Raw genomic sequence first — 25,281 nt, 5'->3', positions numbered from 1 at the left:
GAGCCTGCTTCTCCCTCTGACCCTCTTCTCTCTCATGCTGTTTCTCTCTCACTTGCTCTCTAATAAATAAATAAATAAATAAAATCTTTAAAAAAATAAAATAAAATAAAAAAATAAAAATAAAAAAAGAAATGAGCAAGCTTTAGGATCTCAGACATGTACTGCATTCAAATCTATGTGAAGTGAATGAACCATTCTTTGATGTTGCTAGAACATTCTAGCAAAAAAAAATCTACCTAGGGGAAAAAATAGTTAAAAGGTCCACCATTTCAGAACAGATTCTAAAAAGATGAGAAATAGGTATCACTTAAGTATTTGGATTACAGCTTACTTCCTATAGTACTCTGTTATTAAATGGCTTTTACATACAGGATTTTAAAAAAAATTCATAAAATTCTGTGAGGTAAATATAACCTTTCTATTTTATAAGTCAGAAAATCAAAACTCATAAAAGGTGAATGATATGCCCAAGCTTACACAGCTGGAAAACAGCAGACCACTGTGGTCATTCCAATTTAAAGTATTATAAGAAGTTTAGAAAACAAAGGAAAAAGCAAAATTTCCATTAATTCCAATAATTATCTTCTTAAATGTCTTCTCTTCCTTCCCACCACAGATTGTAATCATTCAAAGAGCCTGCTTTGTTACTCAGCATTGTAAAAACATGCATTTATCTTGACTACCTTACCTTCATATCAATCATTTAATGCCTGTACAATAGTATGACATGTGAATGACTTCAGTCAAAATAATACTGTGGGTGAGGTGCTACTCTACAGAACCAAAGACAAATAAGAGAAAGATAGTTACTTAACCAATCCTTTTATGGGCCACGCAGGTTTTTGATTGTGTGTTTGTTTTTGCTACTACAGGAACAACTGAAATGAAAAGTCTTTTCTCTTTGGCTCATGGGTCACAGTGGTGGTCACTGGAATGAAGAGCGACCCCTCCCTCCAATAACACTTCATCTCGTCCCCTTCACAGACAACGTTTTTGAATTGCTGTCTTTTTGTGTCATTCTGCACTCCTCCTCTTTCTGTTTTTAATAATTAAGAAGAATATGTGTAGGTGAAAATATTTTTATATTTTATTCCTTATTACTTGCAAAGATGGTTATTCCACACAGAACAAGTGTACCCTGTGGAGAAGTAGTGAGAGCTCTCTTAGAAGCATGGATACAATCAGAGAGATTGAGCAAGAAAGTCAAATGGCCAATGTTTCATTTTATTTGGCTCTCAAATGACCATTTGGTCTTTTGCTTTCCTTAAAATACAACCAAGCTATAGCTACATGGCACAAACTAAAAGAGTGATCTGGAAGTTGATTAATTTATCTGGAAAACCATCAGTTCTCCATTTCAACTTGTGCCATGACGACACAGACTAAATCAAATTTTAAACGAATGCAAACACAGCCACTCTCTGGGCCAATTTCTGAAAAAACACCTTAACTCTTCCAAGTGGAAGTCTTTGTAGATCCTGAGAGGCCTATATGTTGCTTTTAATTTAGAGAAGTGTCAAGATACATTTCTCCAAGGGCCAAGAAAGAAAGATTATGCAACCTAATGAGATGATGCCATATTAAACCCTGAGCTGATGGCTCTCTGAGTAGTAAGCAAGTCCCAGTGAATGTTCTCATCGTTTTGGATCCTTTACCCTACACATGGCGTCTCTGGGTTGGAAAGCATGACAGAGGCCATCTAGCTCAAATAGTCATCACTGATCACATCCTAATTCACTGATAAGGCAGACTCGGAGAGAGCATGGAAGCTTCCAGAGACAGCAGTGTGCCAGGACACTTGGTTATTCCTTACCTCACTCCCAGAGTGTGTGGCTCAAACCTGTGTAGGTACAAGTCCCCAAGAGGAGCCCCGGTGACTTACCTCCCGAGGCCCGGGAGCGGCACTGCCCGGTCATGGGGCTGTACTCCTGGTTTTCATCAGCGCACACACAGAGGAAGGACCCTTCCACATTTTCACAGAAGGCTTCACCACACACCCCACTAAGCAGCTCGCATTCGTTCACATCTGGAAAAGGGAGCACAGAGCAAGTCAGATGAGTGCCTCCCTCCTGACAGCTCTTTATTTCACTAGCTGTACCAGGACTAAGTGGTGTCTGCTGGTCACAAATGGTCCCCAGTGAGCAATCAAACCCTTCCACTATTTTCTGAGGAAGGGGCTCCTCAAGGGTGGGCTGCGCAATTCGGTTTGTGTAAAAAGGACCATGAAAACACAGAGCAAAGTTTCCACGTTCCAATTCCACTTTACGGAGGGTCCTGGGATTGTCCTGCAAGTAGGGTATGTACACTCTGCCCATTTAATTCTCTCTGTCTTGACTTCTTGACATAATGAGGTCTTAAAGGACATGACAGTCCACTCTCACTTTTAGATTCAAGGAAAATTAGCAAACCTGGCGCTTCAGAAACAACAACCTTTCTTACACTCATTACAATATTGTTTTCAATCTATTCATATATCTGAAAATACAATTCTCTAGTAGCCAGAATGTCCATACTTTAACAACCAGAAATCAGGCTGTGTATCCCTTTGGGAAATGAAGGAAAGACCCCTGTAAGTACTCACCAGGTTACATTAATCATTCACACGAAACAAATTATTCCAGTAACTCATCATGCGCTGTGCCTTTAAAAGTTCTGCGGGTGTTTCACAGTGTCCTTTCTATTTTGCTAAGTGTTTTCTGTCTGCACTTTATACGTAATTAAGACACAGCCCAGGAATCTACTAATGAGTACATTTTATTCAATATTATGTAAGCACATAGCCCTAAAACGGGCTAATTCTAATGTTTGACCTTGCCCAATACTACATTTTAACGTGTCTCGTCCAAAGAAATTTTAGTAAGGAATGCCCAGTTCAACAAAGTACTTGACTTGACATCTGAAATGCTCATGTACTTTATGCCTTAAACATGTACAAACATCAGCTCTCATGAGCACACTTTGAGATGGTTTATACAAAGTTAAATATTTGAGCAATTATCCAAATCATTCAGGGAAAAGAGAAATCTTATTTTCACCTGCTATACCCAGTTAATTGGACAAAAAGTTTATGTATCTTGACTTATTTGGATAATTACCTCAGTTTTCCATTTCACTTTGTATATAAACAGATATAAACCTAATGAGCTGGGGTTTGCTTATGAAAAGGTATTATAACATGAAAGAAAGCAGAGAGTTGGCATATTTAATCAACCCAGACAGTCATAATTTAGACCAGAAAAATTGACTTTAGAAATTTGCCAGTTCACATTTATCAATTTGGTAAATTTCTAACTTATATTATTTACATGACTCTTGGTATCTCTCCCATGAGAATGAATTTACTCAATCAAAAAGTACTTTCTGGTTTACTCCTGCGTGCCAGGCACTGGGGAAACAATGATGACGCAGGCAGGCCCAACTCCTGCCTTCACAGAGCTTATAGTCAAGCCAGAGAAATCAGCCAGATGATCTCACAGGCCGCGATAAGTGCTAAGAATGAAAAGTGCAAGGCAAGCATGGAGCAGTGGACCTTCAGGGTAGGGGCGGGTTAGGGAAATGATATTGGAGCCAAGTTCCATCTGAAGGATGAGGAGGTGATAAGGAGCAGAGTTGGCAGGGGGCTGGCGGGGCGGGGGTTGGGGGGGTGGGCAGGCACAGGAAGGGTCCAAGTAGAGGAAACAGAATGGCCAAAGTTTGGTCTCAGGGCTGATTCAACTCTTAAATTCTACAGAACACCCAGCAGGAAGTGTATATAGTAGGTGCTCAGTTAATATTTTTGAAAGAGTGAATAAACAGATGAAATGACACCTGCTGAGTTCAGTAAAATCCCTCCTCTAAGGGTGGTGTTTCGTGGGCTGAAACAGAATGTCAAGATGGGTTCGGTGTGCTCGTCTGACTGGTTAGAAGTGAACCTCAATCGGGGGCTCAGGAGCTGATACGGAGTTAATGGCAGGACATCTGCTATCTTAACAGGTAACAGTTAAAATCTGCTGTGCACCTACAATAGGCCAACTATGAGCCCCAGCCAGGGCAGAGAGACCAGAGCTCTTGAGGCCTCGGAGAGGGCAGCTGCAGGCCATCTACACAAATGACAGCCCCAAGGTTTCTAAGTACTGTAACTGAATCTGCTGAAGGTATTCTGGAAGCAGGAGGAGGGTTCAGCACTGAGCTGGAGAGACAAAGATGGAGCAGGGGCAGTGTCGGGGAGGAGAGGGACAGTACCCTCAGGAGGCAGTGGGATGCATCCCTACTCAGGCAAGGGGAAGCTGGGAAGATGTTTCCAGCAGAAGGAGCAAACAACAGCTGAATCGCTGCACAGCTGTGAGCCACCACAAGCAGTTTTATGTCACTGGAAGCGAAGAAGGAGGTGCTGAGGCTGAGGAGTGGCAGCCAGGTCACAAGACCTGTTTAGTCAAAATATTTAGACAAGTTTTCTTGCCTGCATTGCGGTGCAAAGGAGACTAAAGCAGGAGTTGGAACCAGCAACTATGACAGTGTTAGAGTAAAAGTGGTGACTATTCACGGGGGCAATTTCATCACTAAACCTCCAAATCAGTTTTGCGTTCCCCGTTTAATCTGGACAGGAAATGAATTAATGCTTTGAGTTGCAAATGTTCAAACTCAGAAGTTACGGATTCCTCTTGAGACAGTGCCTGCTATGAAATGAACAGAGTAAGAGTAAAGAAAAAGCCTCGTTACCTGTGATGTTCTGAATTTAATAACCTTTCTTCTTTCCCAGTTCATGGCTCCCACTGCAAATGTTCCATAATGAATTTGGTTTAAAGAAATCACAGCTGATCAGAAAATGGAATATGAAATGGGTTGTCTATAGGAGCATGTGCTGGACGCTGTTCTAGGACATCTGATGATATTCAAGATGCCTCCCGGCTCTGTCAATCCCAGACAGACTGAAGAACTAGAGTTGCACAGTCCAAAGCATCATTTTACAGGTGTCATTCCTGGAAAATGAAACTCCTGCCAACACTTTTCCTTAACTGCACTGCCTAAGGAGGTACATCTTGAAGACAGACAAGCCACACCACAAACCAGACTATTTCCTGTGCAGGAGGGACTCTGCAGAAGGGCTCCATATCCACAGCTCAGAGTTTAAACAGATGTTCTTTTTTAATATACAGGAAATTCAAAGTTCTTCTTCTCTATTTCTTAACGTCTGAACAATTTCAGACGCCATCTTTCTGCACACTCCCAAATTGTGTGACAAAATCGCATGAGGATGAAATTCTATCCAAATTACCTTGCTTAACTCTGATGGCATTTCAATAGGGGGGACATGAAACATGCTGTGGAAAGAAATCTAAACACTCACCCACACACCCTTGCCCATCCTGTGGGGCCTGAAAGCCCTGATAACAGAGGCAGCGGAAGGAGCCAGCCGTATTGTCACAAAACCCGTGACTGTCACAAACAGTGTTGTTTACACATTCATCAATATCTGCAAAAAAGACATTTAACATCAGACACAAAACACAGACTGACAAACACCAGATAGTAATGGATAGACAGAGGTGCTCGACACACCTCGATTAGCATGAGATGATCATGTTTACACAGAATGAACTTCTAAAACATTTTACACATCAATAAAATGTTTTGATGAAAATGTCTTCACAGACAAACACTGGGCTCTGTGAGAAAACGTTTACTTCCCTCAGGAAATGTTTTCAAACAGAAAGAGCTGCTGTAATCGCCACGGTCAGTGTTTTCTGCCTGCTTCCAATCCTTTATTTCCAAGGAGAGTATATTCTCCTACCTGGGAAACCCGTGGAAGTATTGTCACCTTCCTGGGTCACGGTCAATGCTCACAGTTCCTTCTGCAGAGATGGCTCACTCAACCCTACAGATAACCTTGGGCAAATCTCAAGAGCATTCCCAGGGACGGAGGAGGGGAGGAGGGAGACAGAGAATCTGATGAGTTCAGCAACATAGCCAGGCAGCCTGACTCGTTCACAAGAGAAGACTTCCTGTCACCAAGTTAAAGCCACTCAAGGTCCTAAATGTCACTGTTGCTCCCACTGGTTAGCCAGTGGCCCACTTGCAAATTCATTGTGTTCTCTATAAACTTGATGATAGTGTTCCTATGCCTTTTCTTCCCCAATAAAAATGTTCTCATAAAAGTGATGTCTCGATTATGAAGTTACGAACAGACTTTCAGACACACTTCTTTATCCTAACGGTGACTAACTGACTTCGCCTTTTTCCTTCCCCTTCCCCTTTTCCTGGTTTACCTCCACACCGCACACTTCCATCTGTCAGGTTCTGTCCTCTCTGACTCTGGATTACATGCTCCCCAAATACAGGCTTTTGGAGAAACAATTAAGAAAATGCAATTACTGCATCCAAACACATGGGAAGGGGCGCCTGGGTGGCTCAGTTGGTTAAGCGACTGCTTTCGGCTCAGGTCATGATCCTGGAGTCCCTGGATCGAGTCCCGCATCGGGCTCCCTGCTCAGCGGGGAGCCTGCTTCTCCCTCTGGCCCTCCCCCGCGTCATGTACTCTCTCTCTCTCATTCTCGCTCTCTCAAATAAATAAATAAATCTTTAAAAAAAAAACAACAACACATGGGAAGATAACAAATGATTTTAAAAAAATGATAAGTTGGGCGCCTGGGTGGCTCAGTCATTAAGCGTCTGCCTTCGGCTCAGGTCATGATCCCAGGATCCTGGGATCGAGTCCTGCATCAGGCTCCCTGCTCGTTGGGGAGTCTGCTTCTCCCTCTCCCTCTGCTCCCCCCTCCCACTCGTGCTCTCTTTCTCTCTCTCAAATAAACAAAATCTTTAAAAAAAATTTTTTTAAATGGTAAGTTAAGTAGCCCTTGACAGAATTTAGTTTGGAGGAGTTAATAAAACTGAACTTTCCTCTTCCTCAATTTTTTTAAAAGTTTTATTTATTTAAGTAATCCCTACACCCAACATGGGGCTCAAACTCACAGTCCCGAGGATCAAGAGTCACATGCTCCAGAGCCAGCCAGGTGGCCCTGCTCTTTCTAAAGTTCTTAATGTTGAGTCAGGAAACTTTCCAGAAGAAAAAAGATAAACGCAATGATGATTTGGTAGCTGTCTCACTTCCCTTCCTAATTTTTTAACATAATCAAGAGTAAGTTCAGAGACTATCTCACTTCTGAATTGTAAACTCTGAGTGACTACCCACTTTTCTTACTTTTCTCCACTCCAACAAAACTGTCCCTTCTCCTTTCAAGGCCAGGCTCTTTCCCTACCACTCTCTCCTCCCTCGAGTCCTACCTGTTCATCCTTCTCTAGCATCCTCAGCTACTCTTCCCTTTGCTGACTTCAAACATGTTAAAATCTCTTGGGAAAGCATTCACTTCACTATGATGTCACCTACTGTGCTTTTCCATTCATTCTACTGTTGCAAAATGTCTCAGAAGAACTATCTACATGCACTGCCTTTGTTCCTCACGTACCTCATCAGTAAAAAAAAACCAAACAACTAGTAACCATACTATACTAGTAACATTGGTATATTCCTAAAATTACTGTGAGGACTCAACAAAGTACATGTATAAAGTGCTTAGAACATTACCTGGCATGTGACATAGGAAGCATACAATACGGACCAACCATTAGTATTACTACTATTCCTCCCCCTGTTCCCTCTTGACCTACAAACTCACTTTCTCACTCTCTATTCCATGAAGCTCCTCTGAGAAAGGCCACCAGTGGCTGACCTGTCCGTAAATTTGATGATCATTTTCCAGCCAGCTACCATCATCCTTGACCCCCAAGACTGGCCAACTCCCTCCTTGAATTCTCTCTTTCCGTATCCCAGGACAGAGTATTATTCTTGTTCGACTTTTAACCACGTTGGCCGGCCCTCATCCTTCCGCAGCCTGAAGAGGGGGTCTGCCAGGGCTCGGGCCGCCCTGGGACATGCTGCTTCCTCCATGCTACCCCGTCCCACCCTTTCCAGATAATCTGGACTTCAATTACTATGGTCCTCAGAATGAATCCCAAAACTTCATCTTCAGCCAGGATCCTTCTTATTCTCAATCGTTTCCATTTCATCTTCCGCTCTAGTCTCAAACTTACCAAGCCTGAAACCAAATTCACCGTATTCTTCCTAAACCGCACTTCCTGAGCTTACTGACAAGTCTCTGGTGTTTCTGTCCTTTTTTGCCTCTCTTACCTCAACTTGAACCCAAAACTCAATGACATTGTTTCACATCTAAAAAACTGACTCTCCCCTGCAACATCGAACACAAAGATGACATGCAGTAAATCTGTTCTGATGGTTTCCAATGTCAGCATAAGGCTACAATTTATTTGCTGATCACAACCGGGAGAGCAGTAACTACAGAGTATCATCAAATCACTTAAGGCAGGCTACTACTAATTTTAGTCTTCCGGAAATGGGTATTTGTCTAAGAGATTATTCACTGAGCCACAAGATTTAAGGGCTGGAAGGAAACTCAGAAATGCTTCAAATTGCCAATTATATACTGATGATATCCCAGTCTTTCTCAAAGGTTGACCTCTGGCCTTTAAAACCATTTATCTGATACTATGGGACATGTTCATGATAAATGAACTTACTATGATCCCCCTCCTCACCTCACCCCCATTTCTCCTATATTCTCTCATCAGAGACTCCAACCAGTCACCCTAGCTAGAAATCTTGGGGGCATGCTTCCTTCTCTCCTCTGTTCTGTCCCTCCTCTATCATACCCTCTTATCTGTCTTCCCCGTACTCCTCACACTCCTTATCCCCAGTCTTGCCTCCCTTCCTCTAATCCATTCTCCACCAACTGCAAACCTGTCAGTGACACTCCCTTGTTCAGAATATTCAGTATCTCTTCTTGGCTGGAGGACACCGACCACTCTCTTTGGCAGAGCACAGAGCACCCGTCCTCCTCAGGCTCTTGCCTAAACCTCCAGCCAGAGTTCTTAACCAACATTTCCTTCCCGCTTTATGTCCTAGCTGTCTCAGGATACCAGAGTTTCTTGAAAACCCTATGGTCTTTGATTTCTCCCTGACTTGGAACCCTCCATTCCCTCCCTCCACTAGAAAGTGTCCCCATTATCTGCTTTGCTCAGAAACTCCTCCTGGCCCATCAGCAGTCAGTCCAAGGGACACCTCCCAAGTGTCAGACTTCAGGGTCCATCCTCTCTCCTCCCAGGGCATTTTGTGCCATTGCTGTACCCCACCAGTCCACTGTTTGGGGTGGAGAACCTCCAACTGAATCTTGCCGGCAGCTTAGCTCCCTACTAAAATGAGAAAGAAAACAAAGAAGGAGGAAGGAAAACCAGTGCCGAAAATCTGGCGGCTTTTAGTCCAGATTCTTACAGTAACATCTCTTGCTTTCCTTTTCGTTAATTCTGTGAAGTCACAGCAGATGATGACTTCGTGTTAATGACCACCAGCTCAGGCACTGAGAAGCTGACCTTAAGGTGAACAAGTCCTGAGACAGTTATGAATTACTGGGCATTGTGCAGTCTCAGACTTAATGTACCAGTGATTAACACAGAAAGTTTAGATGAGCAATATTTTGGATTTGAATGAATAGGAAAAAATAACGTGGAATGCCTGCTGGAGACTAGCTCTTCAACAACTCATATTTTATGAAAATGATATACTGTAACTCTCAGCAGTTTCATGTTTTCAACAATGAGGTAAGGTAATAGCTGAACAAAAGGACAACATTCCTTTTACTTCTCTAATGACCTGTATAAAACAACATTATTTCATTAGAATGGTCTTTGATGATGTGAGTGCTGAGATATTTTTCCATTGTTAGTCCTGTCTATAAAGTTCTAAGACCTGCTATAATTAAGATCAACTCTATAAAAATAAAGCTAAATGCAAGAACATTTATTATTATGTGAGAATAAAAGCCCTACCAAGATGCAAGCTTCATTAAATGGACAAGTGAATGCCATCTTGTTTTATTGAAGCTGACTTTTGAATATGAAACTCCATTCTGAATGATGCTAATATGACAGGTTTTCTCTTTGCTTAATGAAGGGGTCATTCTATTAAATTACTAAAACCAATTTTGCTTAGGCATCTGGAAGGGCCATGCATGATATTATCACCAGTCATAGCATCTCCTAGATGAGTGACAAAAAAATGACCTTCCAGAAATCTCTCAGTTGGCAACCCAGACGAATTAGTTATGCTCCTTAAGGTTGCTGATTTCTCATGCAAGTTTTTGCTATTAATATTTGATAGAGCAAGGCAGATATAAATATTATGGATATGGATATGAATTCAAGGAAGAATTACACAGACCAAGGATACTGGATCACTGATATGAATTCTCTAATAATAAGATTAATATAACCATCAGAAAGAGAAAGAGAGCATCATTCTGGATAACTGGAACTACCTACCAGTGGATCATTTTTAAAGTAGCAACCTGTCAATGACTACACAGGCCCACATTTTGAAGGTCTTAACTTTTGACCCATCTGGTAGATCTATTTTCCTTGCCCAATTGCTTTTTACCTGGTACATTTTCTCCACAGACCAAAGCTTTTCAAAACCTACTAATTATTATCAGGGATTTTACATATAAGAGCAGAACTCCAATCACATTTCTCAAATTCTCAAATAAATGCATAAGGCCAGATACTTGGTGTCATCTTCTCCCTTAGGTAAAGTGAACTATAAAATAAGGTGAAAGTATGGAAAAGAGGCATGATCTTCTAAAAGGGATTGGGGTTCTGGGATAAGGCTTATTTACTCACCAGAAAATTACAACTATGTTCAAAGACCTCAACAATGAAATTCCTAACAAAACCCCAATGATTCTATTAGGTTTTCTGTACTATATACCACAAAGTATGGGCATGGGGAGAAAGGAGTATTTGTATGTACTTTGTCAATGAAATGATTTGGTTTTCTTCCTCTCAGCTACACCCCTCAGCTTCTTGTTCTGAACTAAGAAAAAAGCGCTTCTTTTTCTTTCTTAACATGTCCTATCTTTGTGTGGTTGATTTTCTTTTTCCTTTTTCTGAGTAGGACATAACTACCTGTTGGAAGCAAAAGCTCTCTAATGAGCCTCGTGCCACTGCCAGAACCCTCTAGAGAGGTGGATGACAGAAACTGAGTCCCATTTTTGGTAGTGGATCATTCACAGGAAAATCTCCACAGCTGCATGGTTGAGCATGTCATCAAAACATCTTTATATGGATGATAGGGTTCGTCTCAACTTAAAGGGACTTTGAAGACTATCCAGTTCAACCCCTTCATTTTAAGAACCAGAAAGCTGAGGCCGAGAGAGGCAAAGCAACTTGCCTCAAGGTTACCCAAACAGAGCTGGCAAAGGAACAGAGCCCAGTGAAGGACCAACCTTCTTAATCTAAGTTTGTGGCTCTACCCATCCCAACCTCTTGCCTCCCACCACAGTGATGGTTATAAAAGACCAGTGCAAGAGGATGAGAAACACATGTCTGTGTGTCCAACGAGCATACTGGTGTGTTTTCATTACAAAGATGTAAGTCAGGACACTCACTTTTCGACTTATTTCCTATTGACTTACAGTTTAATCAAGTACCCACCTCTTACCCTTACACAAGGCCTGAATGTCAAGTAGTATCAGACTTGAAACCTAAATACCCAAGGTACTGTATGTCCTGAAGAGGCTACATTTCTGGGAGACCCTTGCAAGAAAGGCCCGTCAAGCACCAAGGGTGTTGCAGTCACGGAAAATCCCAGGACCATGTCTAGCAGGGGTGCTCTCTGAATTTCTTCATAAAAAGGAATGACCCACTATTTCAGCCCAGGGCTTCCTGACCAACTGCAATTGGTTAAATATTTGGTGCCAGAATCCTTGGAAAATAAAGCCAAAAAAGTGGGGGGGAGGGGTGGAGAGGCTTACAATGGAAGGGATGTAGGGCTCCTGCTTCAGGGGAAATGCAGCCCTCATACTTCTTATTGAAAGGAACGGAAGCTGACCAAGAGACAGTAAATCCCAGCCAAGAAGTGGGATTGAACAATGTTAAACCAGCTGCATAGCTGCCCAAAGGAATTTTAAAATGGCATGGCGGCTGGCCCAAAACAGATTAAGGTCTCTCTCACAGCACAGGAGAGAAGCCAGGATTAAACGGAAGAGGAGTGCGAGGCCTAAAGAAAAAAAATAAAATTTAGCCAATAGGAAATTAAAAACTGGATTTGGAGATGGTCCAGACGATACAATAGGATATGGAAAGAGCCTTTAAAAGAAAAAGGTCCACTGAGGCCTGGCAACATCAACAAGGCTGAAGAATATGGGCCTTATGTGTTATGGAAAATAGCTTTGTTCTGAGAAATGGGGATGAGCCAGAAAACAGCAAAACTACGTTCTTGTGCGGAGTTTGACTGCCATGCCGATACATGACAAAGAAGAGGGGGGGAACCTGGGGACCTCGATGGTCACAAGTATGTTCTGAAAGCTAGTAGCCTAAAATAAGCAGCGAGAAATGACAGAGGTAGCAAATTACACTTCAAATCCAACTTTATGGACATAAATTCTAGAAAACAAGACTAGCCAATGAGAGATCATTTTCTTCCTAGTTTTGAAACCCACTACTTCAAAAAAGATTTACTTAAGTGATTCTTTAGAAACTACCCAGAGCTTGCTCCCATTTGATTTCTGGAAACAGCCAGAAGTTCCAGAGAAAGTAAACCAAAATTCTGCCCTGATTTTAATCAATCATTATGTGAACAACATATATTCACCACCCATAGTTAAAGACATCCTAATGAAAACCACTCTAAAAACACAAACATCACATCCCAGTCCAAAAGCATGGGATTCTTGATTACCTCCCCACAATCCAATCATCGTACTCTTCTGATTTTCTCTCTTGGTTCTATCTCCATGCATGCTCTCCCCTCCTGTCAGCCTTATCGAGGGCTTCGCCATCTCTAACCTGAATTCTCACGGTGGCATCCTAATGGGTTCTGTGCTTTCAGCCACTCTAAATCCATCCACCATAATGAGAGAATGATTAACCTACTGAAACAGTCCAATCAAACAATGCTCTGCTTAGACCTCTTCGGGTTTTCTCCATGGATAATAGTAGAAAGGCCACTGGCATCTATCTTCTGGAGCTCATCCACAGTTGGCTTCTCAAGATCTGTGCTTTTCTAACTGACCCCGCTGCCCCTGCATCTTCTACTTCCCTCTCTCCCTCTCTATCGGGTCATTCTATCAGGATCAAAAACTTCCAGCTATCATCTTAAAAATAACCAAGAGCCTCCTTGCACATAAGCCCTTTAGCTAGAACCGTATTTTTCAGCCTAAATTCTAACAGCCAAAGTTCTGGACCTTTCTACACACGTATCCACACCATCAGTTTTCATATGTTCTTGGGTAGCTCTCATATATACTAATCCACTGGAACGGCTGTTGATAAGGTCATCATTTTGTAAAATTCAAAGGACTCTTCTTGACCGGCATCTCCACAGATTGCTCAGTGGTATTTAATACAGTTGACCACTCTTCTTTTTAAGTACCCTCTACCTTTGGATTTTATGTTCTTATATGCCCCTGGGTTTCCTCTTAATCCCGTGGCCACTCCCACACAATCTTTAACTTTACTCCTAAATGTTGGTGTTTCTCAGGGCTTAGTCCTAGACCCACTTTTCTTCTCATTCTATGATCTCTCTTAATGGCCCCATCCATTGGAATAGCTTCCAATACCATCTATATCTTACAACTCCCAGGCTATATCTCCAGCCTAGACTTTTCTTCCAAGCACTAGATCTAAATTGATCCAACTCCCTGCCCGATACAACCACATGAATATTTCACGGGCAACTCCAATAAACCCAAATCATAAATGTGATCTTTAAAAAAAACCTGCTTCCTTCTCCCCCCACCCCCCGTGACCAAAGAGTGCCAGCAAATATCTACTTGCTAAATCCAGAACCAGAGATCTATCCTCAATATTCCTTCTCCTTCTTACCCTACATCCACCCCAACACTATGTTCTAACCCCAGACCAGGTTCCATTTCAAAAGATTTCTTGAGTCATTCATTTCTCTCCATCACACTGTTACTACTCTAGCCTGAGGACCAGTATGTTTGGCCTGAACAACATCCTGCAAGACTCCTCCTGACTTTTCTCTTGCCCTTCTAATCCCATTTCCAAACAGCATCCTGAGTGATGTGTGCTTTAAAAATATAGAGTACTGAGTAAAATCAAATATAAGAGTACACATACTGAAAAGGACACAAATATTTTATGTGCCTCTAAGAAAGGGGAAAAAAATTCTGCAAGCTATTTCATACTGCTTTAAAAAAATCACATCAACTCTAAGAAACATCCAAATATTATAGTATTAAAAAATACACACCTTCAAAATGATGACATATGGTATATTGCTGTCCTTAAAAATTAACCAGTCTGTTTCTTTTACACTTAGAATGATATCCAAACCCTTTATGTTTCCTGGGAGGCTTTGCATATTCTGCCCCTGACTCTCCAGCCCATGAGTCACTGTGCCTCCTTCCCTCTAAGCACCAAACACAGGTCTTTTTCATTTTCACTTCCCTGAATGCATCTACTACTTCCCTGCCTCAGAGTCTCTGCCGTCACTACACCTCCACCTGGGAATGCTCTACCCCGCCTGCCATCCCAGCCCACTCTTCCAGCAGCTAACTCACTCTTTAGAGCTCAGCTCAAATGCCATTTCCTAAGAGAGCTTTCCCTCTTCCTCCTCCTCACTGACTCTTCTCTTTCCTTCATAGCAGCTGTAATGGTTTGTGGTTACATGCTGTTTGGAAAGCTTATATGTATATTTACTGCTTGCCCTGTGCACATGCAGATCCTCGAAGGCAGAGACCATACCTGTTTTGCTCATCACCACATGCCCATAGTTTGGAACCAAGTCTGGCATATAACAGGTGTGCAATGGCAACACTCAGCATATTACTTGTTTAATACAAAAGCCAGCAAAGCTTCCACGATCCAGCCTTGGCCTACCTCTCTAGCTGTATCTTATGTGTCACTTTTTCCCCTTTTACGTATTCAACTGAAACTAATTTATTTAGTGTTCCTGAACTTTTCCAATATTTCATGTCTGCAAATCTTTGCTTGTGGCATTTTTTCCAAGCCTGTTCTGCAAGCCTCCAAGCCTGTCAAGGCTCAGCTGTAGCCTCCTGGAAGCTTTTTTGACCCAACCTTGTGTTGAAAAGTGTGTCTAATCACACAGCATCTTCCTCCCCTCACTAGATACTTATGAAGACCCTAAAAAGATGGTGCATCACATTACCACCAAAACCCAAGGCTGAGCACTCACAGCCATAGCCTGGGACAAAGAGCCACTGAAGCAGTGGCGCTGGGCTGGAAAAACAGCTGGTGACATAGCCGTGTTCCACCTGATCAAAAGCAACAGCACGTTAAAGCTGCACTGGAGTTTAAAAAGCTGAATTTATAATGCAGAAACTTGTATCTGAAACTTTCAAAGGCAAACTTGAAAAGCTCTTCTAAGATGAAGATAAAAGAACAAACTGAATGGCAAGAAAATATTCATTTTTGTATCCCAGAGTATGAAAGAGTTAAATACAAAAACAACACCACGAAGATAAAATACGCTAAGAAATAAAAGTATACAGTTGATCACAACAGAATACAGAAAATGGCAAAGTAAAAAGCTAGGACAGAAATAACAGCATCATAAAATTAAAAGGCAAATTAAAGAATGGGGTAAATATCTATAAAATATTGATAAATCATTATTATCCTTAATACACATAAATCGGTCAGAAAAACACAAACTCCACCTCATATAGGCAAAACAATATTTCACAGAAGACATAAATATAAAAGAAGTTAAACTAACTGGTAGTAAAGGCACATTAAAAGGAGATATTATTTTCTCCTTATCAAATCAACAGAAAAATAGCAACATTAGCTTCTTGAGAGTGTCAAGAGCTAGGTCTCACTGAGTGGTAATGGAAGCAGAAACGAGCAGAACATTTCTGGAAAGCAAGGTGGTCCCAGGTGTTGTTAAGACCTGTAAGGTTGCCAGTGTCCTTTGATCTTTTTTTTTTTTAAGATTTTATTTATTTGACAAAGAGAGAGAGAGACAGCGAGAGAGGGAACACAAGCAGGGGAAGTGGGAGAGGAAGAAGCAGGCTCCCCGCAGAGCAGGGAGCCCGATGCGGGGCTCGATCCCAGGACCCTGGGATCAGGACCTGAGCTGAAGGCAGACACTTAACTAATGAGCCACCCAAGCGCCCCCAGTGTCCTTGGATCTGTATTAAGTATCCTCCAATCTAGTCTAGGGACATGATCACTGATGAAAATAAACATGTATATACAAGTGTATTCATAGGGCACTAAATGGCAACGACAACAAAGGAAACAGTCTTTATCTCCATAGTTCAGAAGATACTTTTACAAATATATGGTACAATAATGCTATGGAATTACATGGTCATCAAAAATTTATTTTTAAAGATCAACAAAACACAAAAAATATAATGTAAAATGAAAGAGTTAAGATAAAAAGTGTAAGATCTTATTTTAACAAATAAATGAAAACTCTAAAAAAAGAAAGAGCCCAAATATTAACTGGCTGGTAGATAAATGATTTTATACTTGTGAGCATTTTCTAAATTTTCTACAATGAGCACATGCTACTCTTAAAATCAGAAAAATTATATATTTGCAAACAATTATTTGAAGATACTGAAAGGAGAAAATTCTTTGACTTGAGTGTATACACAAGTATAGATGGCACTGTAACCAGAAAAAGCAAATGAGTAAAATAAAACCATATAAACAAAAGTAGAATAATCATAAATATTCTAAAAAGAATTTAAGAACTGAAAACATTTAAATGTCTTTCAATTCAGCTGACAAAAAAAGCATAGAATGTCTTTTTAAAAAAGTATTCTATTTTATTTTATTTTTTTAAAGATTTTATTTATTTATTTGACAGAGAGAGAGACAGAGCGCACAAGTAGGCAGAGTGACAGGCAGATGGAGAGGGAGAAACAGGCTCTCCGCTGAGCAGGGAGCCGGATGCAGGGCTGGTTCCCAAGACCCCAGGATCATGACCTGAGCTGAAAAGCAGCCGCTTAACGGACTGAGCCACCCAGGCGCCCCAATGTCTTTATTTTAAAATGAAGTATTTTGCTTGAAATGATAAAAATTACAGGAGGGGCACCTGGGTGGCTCAGCCAGTTAGGTCAGAAGTCAGACACTTCTCAGGGTCATGATCTCAGGGTCCTGGGATCGAGCCCCTCATCAGGTCCCCCCCCTCAGCGGGAGCCTGCTTGTCTCTCTCCCTCTGCACCTCCCCCTGCTTGTGCTGGCTCTCTCTCAAATAAATAAAATCTTAAAAAAAATTACATGAGAAAAATTCTATTATTAATAATAGTACACACATATTTTAAGTTAAAAAACCAAAGCAGTTCTCAGTAATTGCAACTACAATTGAAAGCAAGGAAATAAAGTGAAATAAGTCAGTCAGAGAAAGACAAGTATCATATGATCTCACTAAGATGAAGAATTTGAGAAACAAGACAGAGGATCATAGGGGAAGGGAGGGAAAAATGAAACAAGACAAAACCAGAGAGGGAGACAAACCATTAGAGACTCTTAATCTCAGGAAACAAACTGAGGGTTGCTGGAGTGGTGGGGGGTTGGGGGGATAGGGTGGCTGGGTGATGGACATTGGGGAGGGTATGTGCTATGGTGAGCGCTGTGAATTGTGTAAGACTGATGAATCACAGACCTGTACCCCTGAAACAAATAATATATTATATGTTAATTTAAAAATAATAAGAAAGCAAGCAAACAAAAAAATTTTAATACTTTTTAATCTAGCCAAGGTTTTTTGCATACAAAGCTGTATTTGTTTAGTTTTAAAAACTCTGGAGACCCTGCCCAAAAATACAATCTTCTGAACATTAATTCAGAGATTCTGCTGAATGAAAAGTAAAAACACTTTAGACCTAATCGCTTCCTCCAATACAAATGGTAAATTCCCAGTTATAAATGTTTTCTACTGAAGAATGACTTTTCTATAGTATACAGTTAAGTACTGTATATAATTTTACTTTTTACTATGCGAAAATAAACCTTGGGCCAGTATGTTTCAGATCCCAAACTTATTTTATTTTCCTTTTGTACACTGTTTCATTAAAAATCATAGGGAAACATTCTTCAAAAAATATGTATAAAGAAGAACAGTAGGAAGGGATTGATATAATAATAAATACTCTAAAAGGCAGCCGGAAAAAAAAAAAAAAAAAAAGGAAAGGAAAAGAAATGAGACAAATGGAAAATAGAGTATAGATTTTGAACCCCCTAATACCAGTAATTATGTTAAATGTGTATGAACTAAATTCTCCAATTAAAAGATGAAGATTGTCAATCTGGATTGAAAAAAACTACTATATTCTGCTTACAAGAAAAAGGCCCTTTCAAAATAAGAACATGGAGAAGTGGAAAAAGACAAACCATGCAAAATCTAATTGAAAGAGGCATATGTAATTATACTGATAAAAGACAAAGTAGATTTAAAGACTAGATGCATTGATAGAGACAAACTGGGACATTTCAAAGGAATAAAAGGATCAATACATGAGGCAAGACACAAAAACTTCAACATTTAATTCCATGGTCAACAACATATAAAACAAAACCCAGGAAACTAAAATTAGAAACAGATAAATTTCCATAATAATGGGAGATTATAAAACACCCCTTCAGTAAATTATGTAATAAGCAGACAAAAACAGAGTATGAATATACATGATTTAAAGAACTTACAAACTGGGCCCTGATTAACATATATAGATCCAACTGCAAAATATATGTTGTCTTCAAGTACACAAGGAATATTTACCAAAATTGACCATATTTTGCACCACAACAAATTCCAAGGACTGAAATCATTGAAATTATGTCCTCTGGCTAGAGAGGTACTGTGATATAAATAACAAAAATATAATAAAAATTCTCCAAATGTCTGGATATTAAGCAAAACACCTCTAAATAATTCACTGGTTGAAGAAAAAAATGACAATGCATTTGTAATACTTTTATCTGAACAGCAAAAAACATATCAAAACTTGTGGCTGCAGATAAAAGCCATTCTTAGAAAGAAACATATAGCCATAAATATATATTAGAAAAGTATATATTATAGAAAAGAAGGTTGAAAACCCAATGATCTAAGGATCTACATCAAGAAGTTATAAAGACAAATGAAGCCCAAAGAAAGAATATAAAAGCAGAAATTAACATAATAGAAAACAAAGAGAAAAATCAACAAAAGTTGTTTCTTTGTAAAGACTAACACCTGTGAAAGACTGATTAAGAACAAAACAAAGAAAGCACAAATTACTAAATAAAAAATGAAAGGCATCACTAACACATTCTATAGACACTAAGGAGAGATAAGAAAAAGTATTATCAACAACTTGGTGCCAATAAATTGGAAATTTACCTAAAATTTTACCTAACAGGGATAAGTTCCTTGAAAAACAAAGTTACCAAAACTGTCCTGAAAAGTCCAAGAACTGAGACCATTACTTTATCCTTTAAAGAAATCTTAACTGCAGGGCGCCTGGGTGGCTCAGTTGGTTAAGCGACTGCCTTCGCTCAGGTCATGATCCTGGAGTCCTGGGATCGAGTCCCTCATCGGGCTCCCTGCTCGGCAAGGAGCCTGCTTCTCCCTCTGCCCCTCCCCCCTCTCATGTGCTCTCTGTCTCTCTCATTCTCTCTGTCTCAAATAAATAAATAAAATCTTTAAAAAAAAAAAAAAAAGAAATCTTAACTGCAATTTTAAAACTTTCATAACACCCTCCCCACACACACAAACACACAAAACAACATCAAAAACTTCCAGGCCCAAATGACTTTACTTGTGAATTCTTCAAGGAATCCAAGAAAGAACTAACATGAATCTTTTTTTTTTTTTACGTTTTTATTTATTTGTATGAGAGAGAGTGAACAAGAGAGAGAGAGCCCACAAGCAGGGGCAGAGGGAGAGGGAGAAGCAGGCCCCCACTGAGCAGAGAGCCTGATGTGGGACTCAATCCCAGGATCCTGGGACCATGATCCAAGCCAAAGGCAGATGTCCAACCGACTGAGCCACCCCGGCACCCCTAACACAAATCTTACATATACTTTTCCAAAAAAACCCAGAGGGGGCACTTTCAAATTGAGTTTATGAAACCCGAACAACCTTGAGTCTACAACTTCACAGACATTCAAAGAAAGGAACATTAAAGGTTAATCTCTCTAATGAACACAGATGCACATATTCTCAACAAAATGTTAGCAATTTGACTCCAGGGATATACTGTTAAGAAGGATACTACAGCATGATTGTTAGGTTTATTCTAAGAATGCAAAGGAGGGACATTCTGGGTGGCTTGGTCAGTTAAGCATCTGCCTTCAGCTCAGGTCATGATCCTAGGGTCCTGGGATAGAGTCCCATGTTGGGCTCCTTGTTCAGCAGGGAGCCTGCTTCTCCCTCTGCCTGCCGCTCCCCCTGCTTGTGCGCATGCTCTCTCTCTCTCTCTCAAATAAAGTCTTAAGAAAAAAATGAAAAGGTATTTTTCACTAAAAAAAAAAAATCAATATGGTTTAAATGTGTATGTGATGGTAGGCAGTGGAGCTACGACCTTTGACCATGATTTAGAACAGCATGTCAAAGCTAGCACAACAAGATAGATGTCACCTGGGGTCCAGCACTGTGGACCTGAATTCTCAACCCTGGATTACTTATGCTTGAACTGGTACACAGAGAGAAATAAACTTTTATCTTGTTTAAAACAAACAGGGGAAAGGAAAAAAAAAAAAACAGTCCATGTAATTTACCACATGAACAGAATAAAGGAGAAAATACAATTTAAAAAATAATACAATTATTTCAATAGATGCAGGAAAAGCATCTGTAATAATTAAAAACAATTCCTAATAAAGAGTCTCATCAAACCACAAACAGAAGGGAATTCCCTTATCTGAAGAGTACATACCAAAAATGCCTATGGCAAACATCAAAGTTTAAGAAATATTCAATGCTTTTTCTGCTGAGATCAGGAATGAGACAAGTAAGCTAGCTACCACCATTTCTATTGGAGAACAGGTCCTAGATAGTGTAATAAGAAAAGGTATAATTATTTGTCTACATTATTTGTAGACAACATAACTGTTATGTTCAAAATCTAAAAGAATCTGCAGATGAACTAGTAGAAATAACAAGTAAATTTAGCAAGCTCATAGGTACAAGGTCAATGCACAAAAATCAAATTGTTATAAGGGTAGAATACATTTATTTTATTTATTTTTTTAACAATTAGTATTTGCCCATTTTTATTTTTTAATTATGTTCAGTTAGCCACTGTGTAGTACATAATTAGTTTTTGATGTAGTGTTCAATGATTCATTAGTTAAGTATACCTTTTAAATACCCTTCACAACAATATAAAAATATTGAACACTTACTTGGGAATAACTCTAAAAAATCCTGTCCAAGACTATACAAAAAACTACAACAAAACACCAAAACAAATGAAAGAAAACCTAAATAGAGGAATGTGTCTCATATATATGTATTGGAAGACTCAATATTGTAAAATATTAAATCTCCCCAAATTGATCTATTGACTGAATGCAATTCCAATCAAAATCCCAGGATAATTTTTTTTTCTGATATAAATTGATAAGTTGATACAGAAATGCATAGAAATGCAAAGGGCCATGAATAACCCTGACAATCTCAATTAAGAACAAAACTGCACAATTTAGAATTTACAGCACATATATTAACGTTTATATAAAGCTACTATAGTTAAGACAATATGCTATTAGTGCAAGGATAAACCAACCCATGGATGGAATGAAGAAGAAAAAGACTCATATATTTACACATGGTTCATAACAAAGTTACCACTGCAAATCAGTGGAAAAAGCGTACTCTTCCCAAAAAAGGGCGATGATCCAATTGGAATCCATTTAGGAAAAGAGTAAATCTTGACCTCTATTTCACACCATACATGCAAAACAATTTCAGTGCTATTACAGATTCCGAATGTAAAATATAAAACAATAAAGCTTTTAGAAGAAAATATGAAAGTATACATAGGGGTGCCTGGGTGGCTCAGTTGGTTAAGCATCTGCCTTCAGCTCAGGTCATGATCCCAGGGTCCTGGGATTGAGCCCCACGGTGGGCTACCTGCTCAGCAGAGAGTCTGCTTCTCTCTCTGCCTCTGCCTCTCTCCCTGGCCTTTGCTCTCTCCTTCTCTCTCTCTCAAATAAATAAATAAAATCTTTTTTTTTTTAAAGTGTATCATAATGACTTTAGGGTTTGCAAAGACCACAGACACAGAAAGTACTGATCTCAAATGAAATAATTAAAACATTGGCCTTCATTAAAATTAAGAACTTGGCTTCATTTCAACTTACCGTTAAGACAGTTGTATTGAGCATCTCATTTTGAAGAGGTCTGTTATGCAGAATTAGATAACTAAAATGATACCCAAAAAGCTAATAAGGGTATGAAAAGTTGTTGAACATCAACAACCCTCACAAAGGAAATGCAAATTGACAGACACCATGACAGAGAGATCCATTTCTAAGGCAAGGCAAACCTTGAAAAGAAATGACAATACCAATGGTTAGCAAGGATGTAGAACTGACAGGCTCAGAAGTAGCTCTTGGCTGTGTAAACTGGGACTCTGAAAACTGGCTGTATCTATGAAACCGAGACGTTCATGTATTTTAGGACCTAGAGATTACACTTCTGAGTAATATCCAACAAGAAATTAGTGATTATTTCCACTAAAAGCATGTTCAAGAATATTCATGAAAGCTTTATTCTCAAAAGTCCCAGACTGTAGGTAACCCAAATGCCCATCAACAGTAGAATGGATACATAATTGTAGTATATTTATACAATGAAATGCCATACAGCAATGAAGATGAAGCATTGCTACGTAGAACATAGATGAAGCTTGCACACATAATGTTATATGAAAGAAGTCAGACACATATCAGTGCCTCCTGTATGCTTCCACCAGTAAGATGTTCAAAAACAGGTAAAACAAAGCCGTAACAAAGACAAAATAGTGCTCTGTGTGGGTAATGGGGAGGGGAGTGGGTTAAAAATTAGGAAGAAGCTTGAGGGAGGGTTCAGGGGGCTCATTATCAAGTGTGCTCACTCTGTAAAAGTTCATCAAGCTGTACCCTTATGATTCATGCACTTTTCTCTCATGTATTTTAAGCAATTACAAAGTTTACTTAAAAAGAAAAGCCAATCCACACTGCTCTATTTCCTGGTTAAAGACCATCTTAACCATTTCAAAAGTCCATTTTCTTTCTCTCTCTCTTCCTCATTGGTAAGAGGTATATATCAGACTAAAATATTAGGAGACTCTGAATAGTAATCCTGATCACCACTCCCTATCTGTCCATAATAAGCCAATCAAATACTGTGAAATTTAATCTCTTCCAAGTATAAAATAAAGTCATTATTTTTTTTTAAATAGGAACACAGGTGGAAATAAGAGAGCATATATATGTGACACAACAGCCTTCCTTAAAAATGTAACTACATTTTTATGTGACCCACTGCAAGTCAAGGGCATTAATTATGTGATTCTCTGTCCCAAATATGCTACTATATTTTTGTCTTGTAGAGGTGAGAATTATTATGGAGTGAATTTTTTTTTTTTAAGATTTTATTTATTTATTTGACAGAGAGAGACAGAGTGAGAGAGGGAACACAAGCAGGGGGAGGGGAGAGGGAGAAGCAGGCTTCCCGCGGAGCAGGGAGCTCGATGCGGGGCTCGATCCCAGGACCCTGGGATCATGACCTGAGCCGAAGGCAGGCGCTTAACGACTGACCCACCCAGGCACCCCGAATAGTCATTTTTTTAAAAGATTTTATTTATTTATTTGACAGAGAGATAACGAGAGAGGGAACACAAGCAGGGGGAGTGGGAGAGGGAGAAGCAGGCTTCGGCCGAGCCAGGAGCCCGATGCGGGGCTCGATCCCAGGACCCTGGGATCACGACCTGAGCCGAAGGCAGACACTTAACGACTGAGCCACCCAGGCGCCCCATTATTATGGAGTGAATTTTTAAAATAATTTACTTAAGATTATAACAGCATTGCTCTGTATTCAGAACAGACTAGAATTCTAATATTCTAGGATATCTAACTTAGGAATTATGACTATTTAAACATGGGAGACACATTTAATGTTCGAAGGGGAGGTCATATTTGATTGTTAAGCATTAATGATGAGACACTAGATCTCAACCAGAGCCCTCGTCAGCTCTGCTCCCTCCCAAGAGCCCACCTGAACCACTACGAGTGGGTCCCAGTTACCATCTCTCTCCCCACTCCACATGGTCCTTGCATAAGTTTAAAGATAAACACAGCTAGTAAAACATCCTTTTACATGGGGGTAAAATGTAAAATTAGTAAGTTTTTAAATTTTGTGGTTTTGTTTGACCACCCAAGAGAGTCCTAAGAATTTTTCAAGTATTTAAATTATGTCCTTGACTCTCACTTGCATTAGGTTTTTAACGACAATGCAGTGGGACGAAGGTACAGAAGATTATCTCTTCATTATCCAAAATGAGGTCAAGAATGAAAATCCTCAAGAACGAAATCATCTTAGATTCATTGCTTTTAAAAAATCCAAGAAGAGTATTTCAGCTTTTACATTTCAAATTGTATTAACAAGTTGATGCAGTGAAAGACCAAGAAAATGGGGGCAATGCTCTGTGTCTCCGGTTTCCTCACGGAGGGAGCTCACAAGGCTCTACTTCCGGAGCTGGAGAGGGCATGTGTCAGGAGACAGGTTCAAGAGCCTGCAGTGTGCCCCAGGCGCCTAGCTGCCCTCTCAGAGAACCAGGGCACAGGGTGGGGCGGAGGTGCTGCGTGCGGAAGCCATTGTGTGTGCCAGATGTTTGTGCAATTACAATAAAAAATCCCAATATTACCGGTTAAAATCCAAAACTAAGCATCTGTGACACTTACGGGAAAAATTTTGAACCAAGTTGAAAAGCAGGGTATTTTCAACGTGACATAAAACACTTTTTCTTGGGGCACCTGGGTGGCTCAGTCGTTAAGCGTCTGCATTCAGCTCAGGTCATGATCCCAGGGTCCTGGGATCAAGCCCCATATCAGGCTCCCTGTTCCTTGGGAAGCCTGCTTCTCCCTCTCCCACTCCCCCTGCTTGTGTTCCCTCTCTCGCTGTGTCTCTCTCTGTCAAATAAATAAATAAAATCTTTAAAAAAAAACACTTTTTCTTTGGACAAAAGCTAAACCTGTATACACAAA

At 40.0% G+C, this 25,281-nt stretch overlaps 1 protein-coding gene across 1 annotated transcript in view; it reads right to left on the bottom strand.

Annotated features, from left to right (window-relative positions):
• The window catches only part of LTBP1 (latent transforming growth factor beta binding protein 1), a 392,439-nt gene that overhangs the window by 43,854 nt on the left and 323,304 nt on the right, over window positions 1-25,281 (bottom strand). Inside the window, exons 25-26 of the mRNA XM_035000535.1 lie at window positions 5,327-5,452; window positions 1,883-2,026 (exon numbers count right to left, since the gene is read on the bottom strand). Coding sequence (XP_034856426.1) covers window positions 1,883-2,026; window positions 5,327-5,452 — 270 coding nt within the window. The remainder of the gene's footprint in view (window positions 1-1,882; window positions 2,027-5,326; window positions 5,453-25,281) is intronic.

Source organism: Mirounga leonina, unplaced genomic scaffold (genome assembly GCF_011800145.1).
Source record: "Mirounga leonina isolate KUSES-001 unplaced genomic scaffold, KU_Mleo_1.0 Mir_125, whole genome shotgun sequence".
Taxonomy (NCBI): Eukaryota; Metazoa; Chordata; class Mammalia; order Carnivora; family Phocidae; genus Mirounga; species Mirounga leonina.
This window is presented reverse-complemented; position numbering and strand designations above follow the sequence as displayed.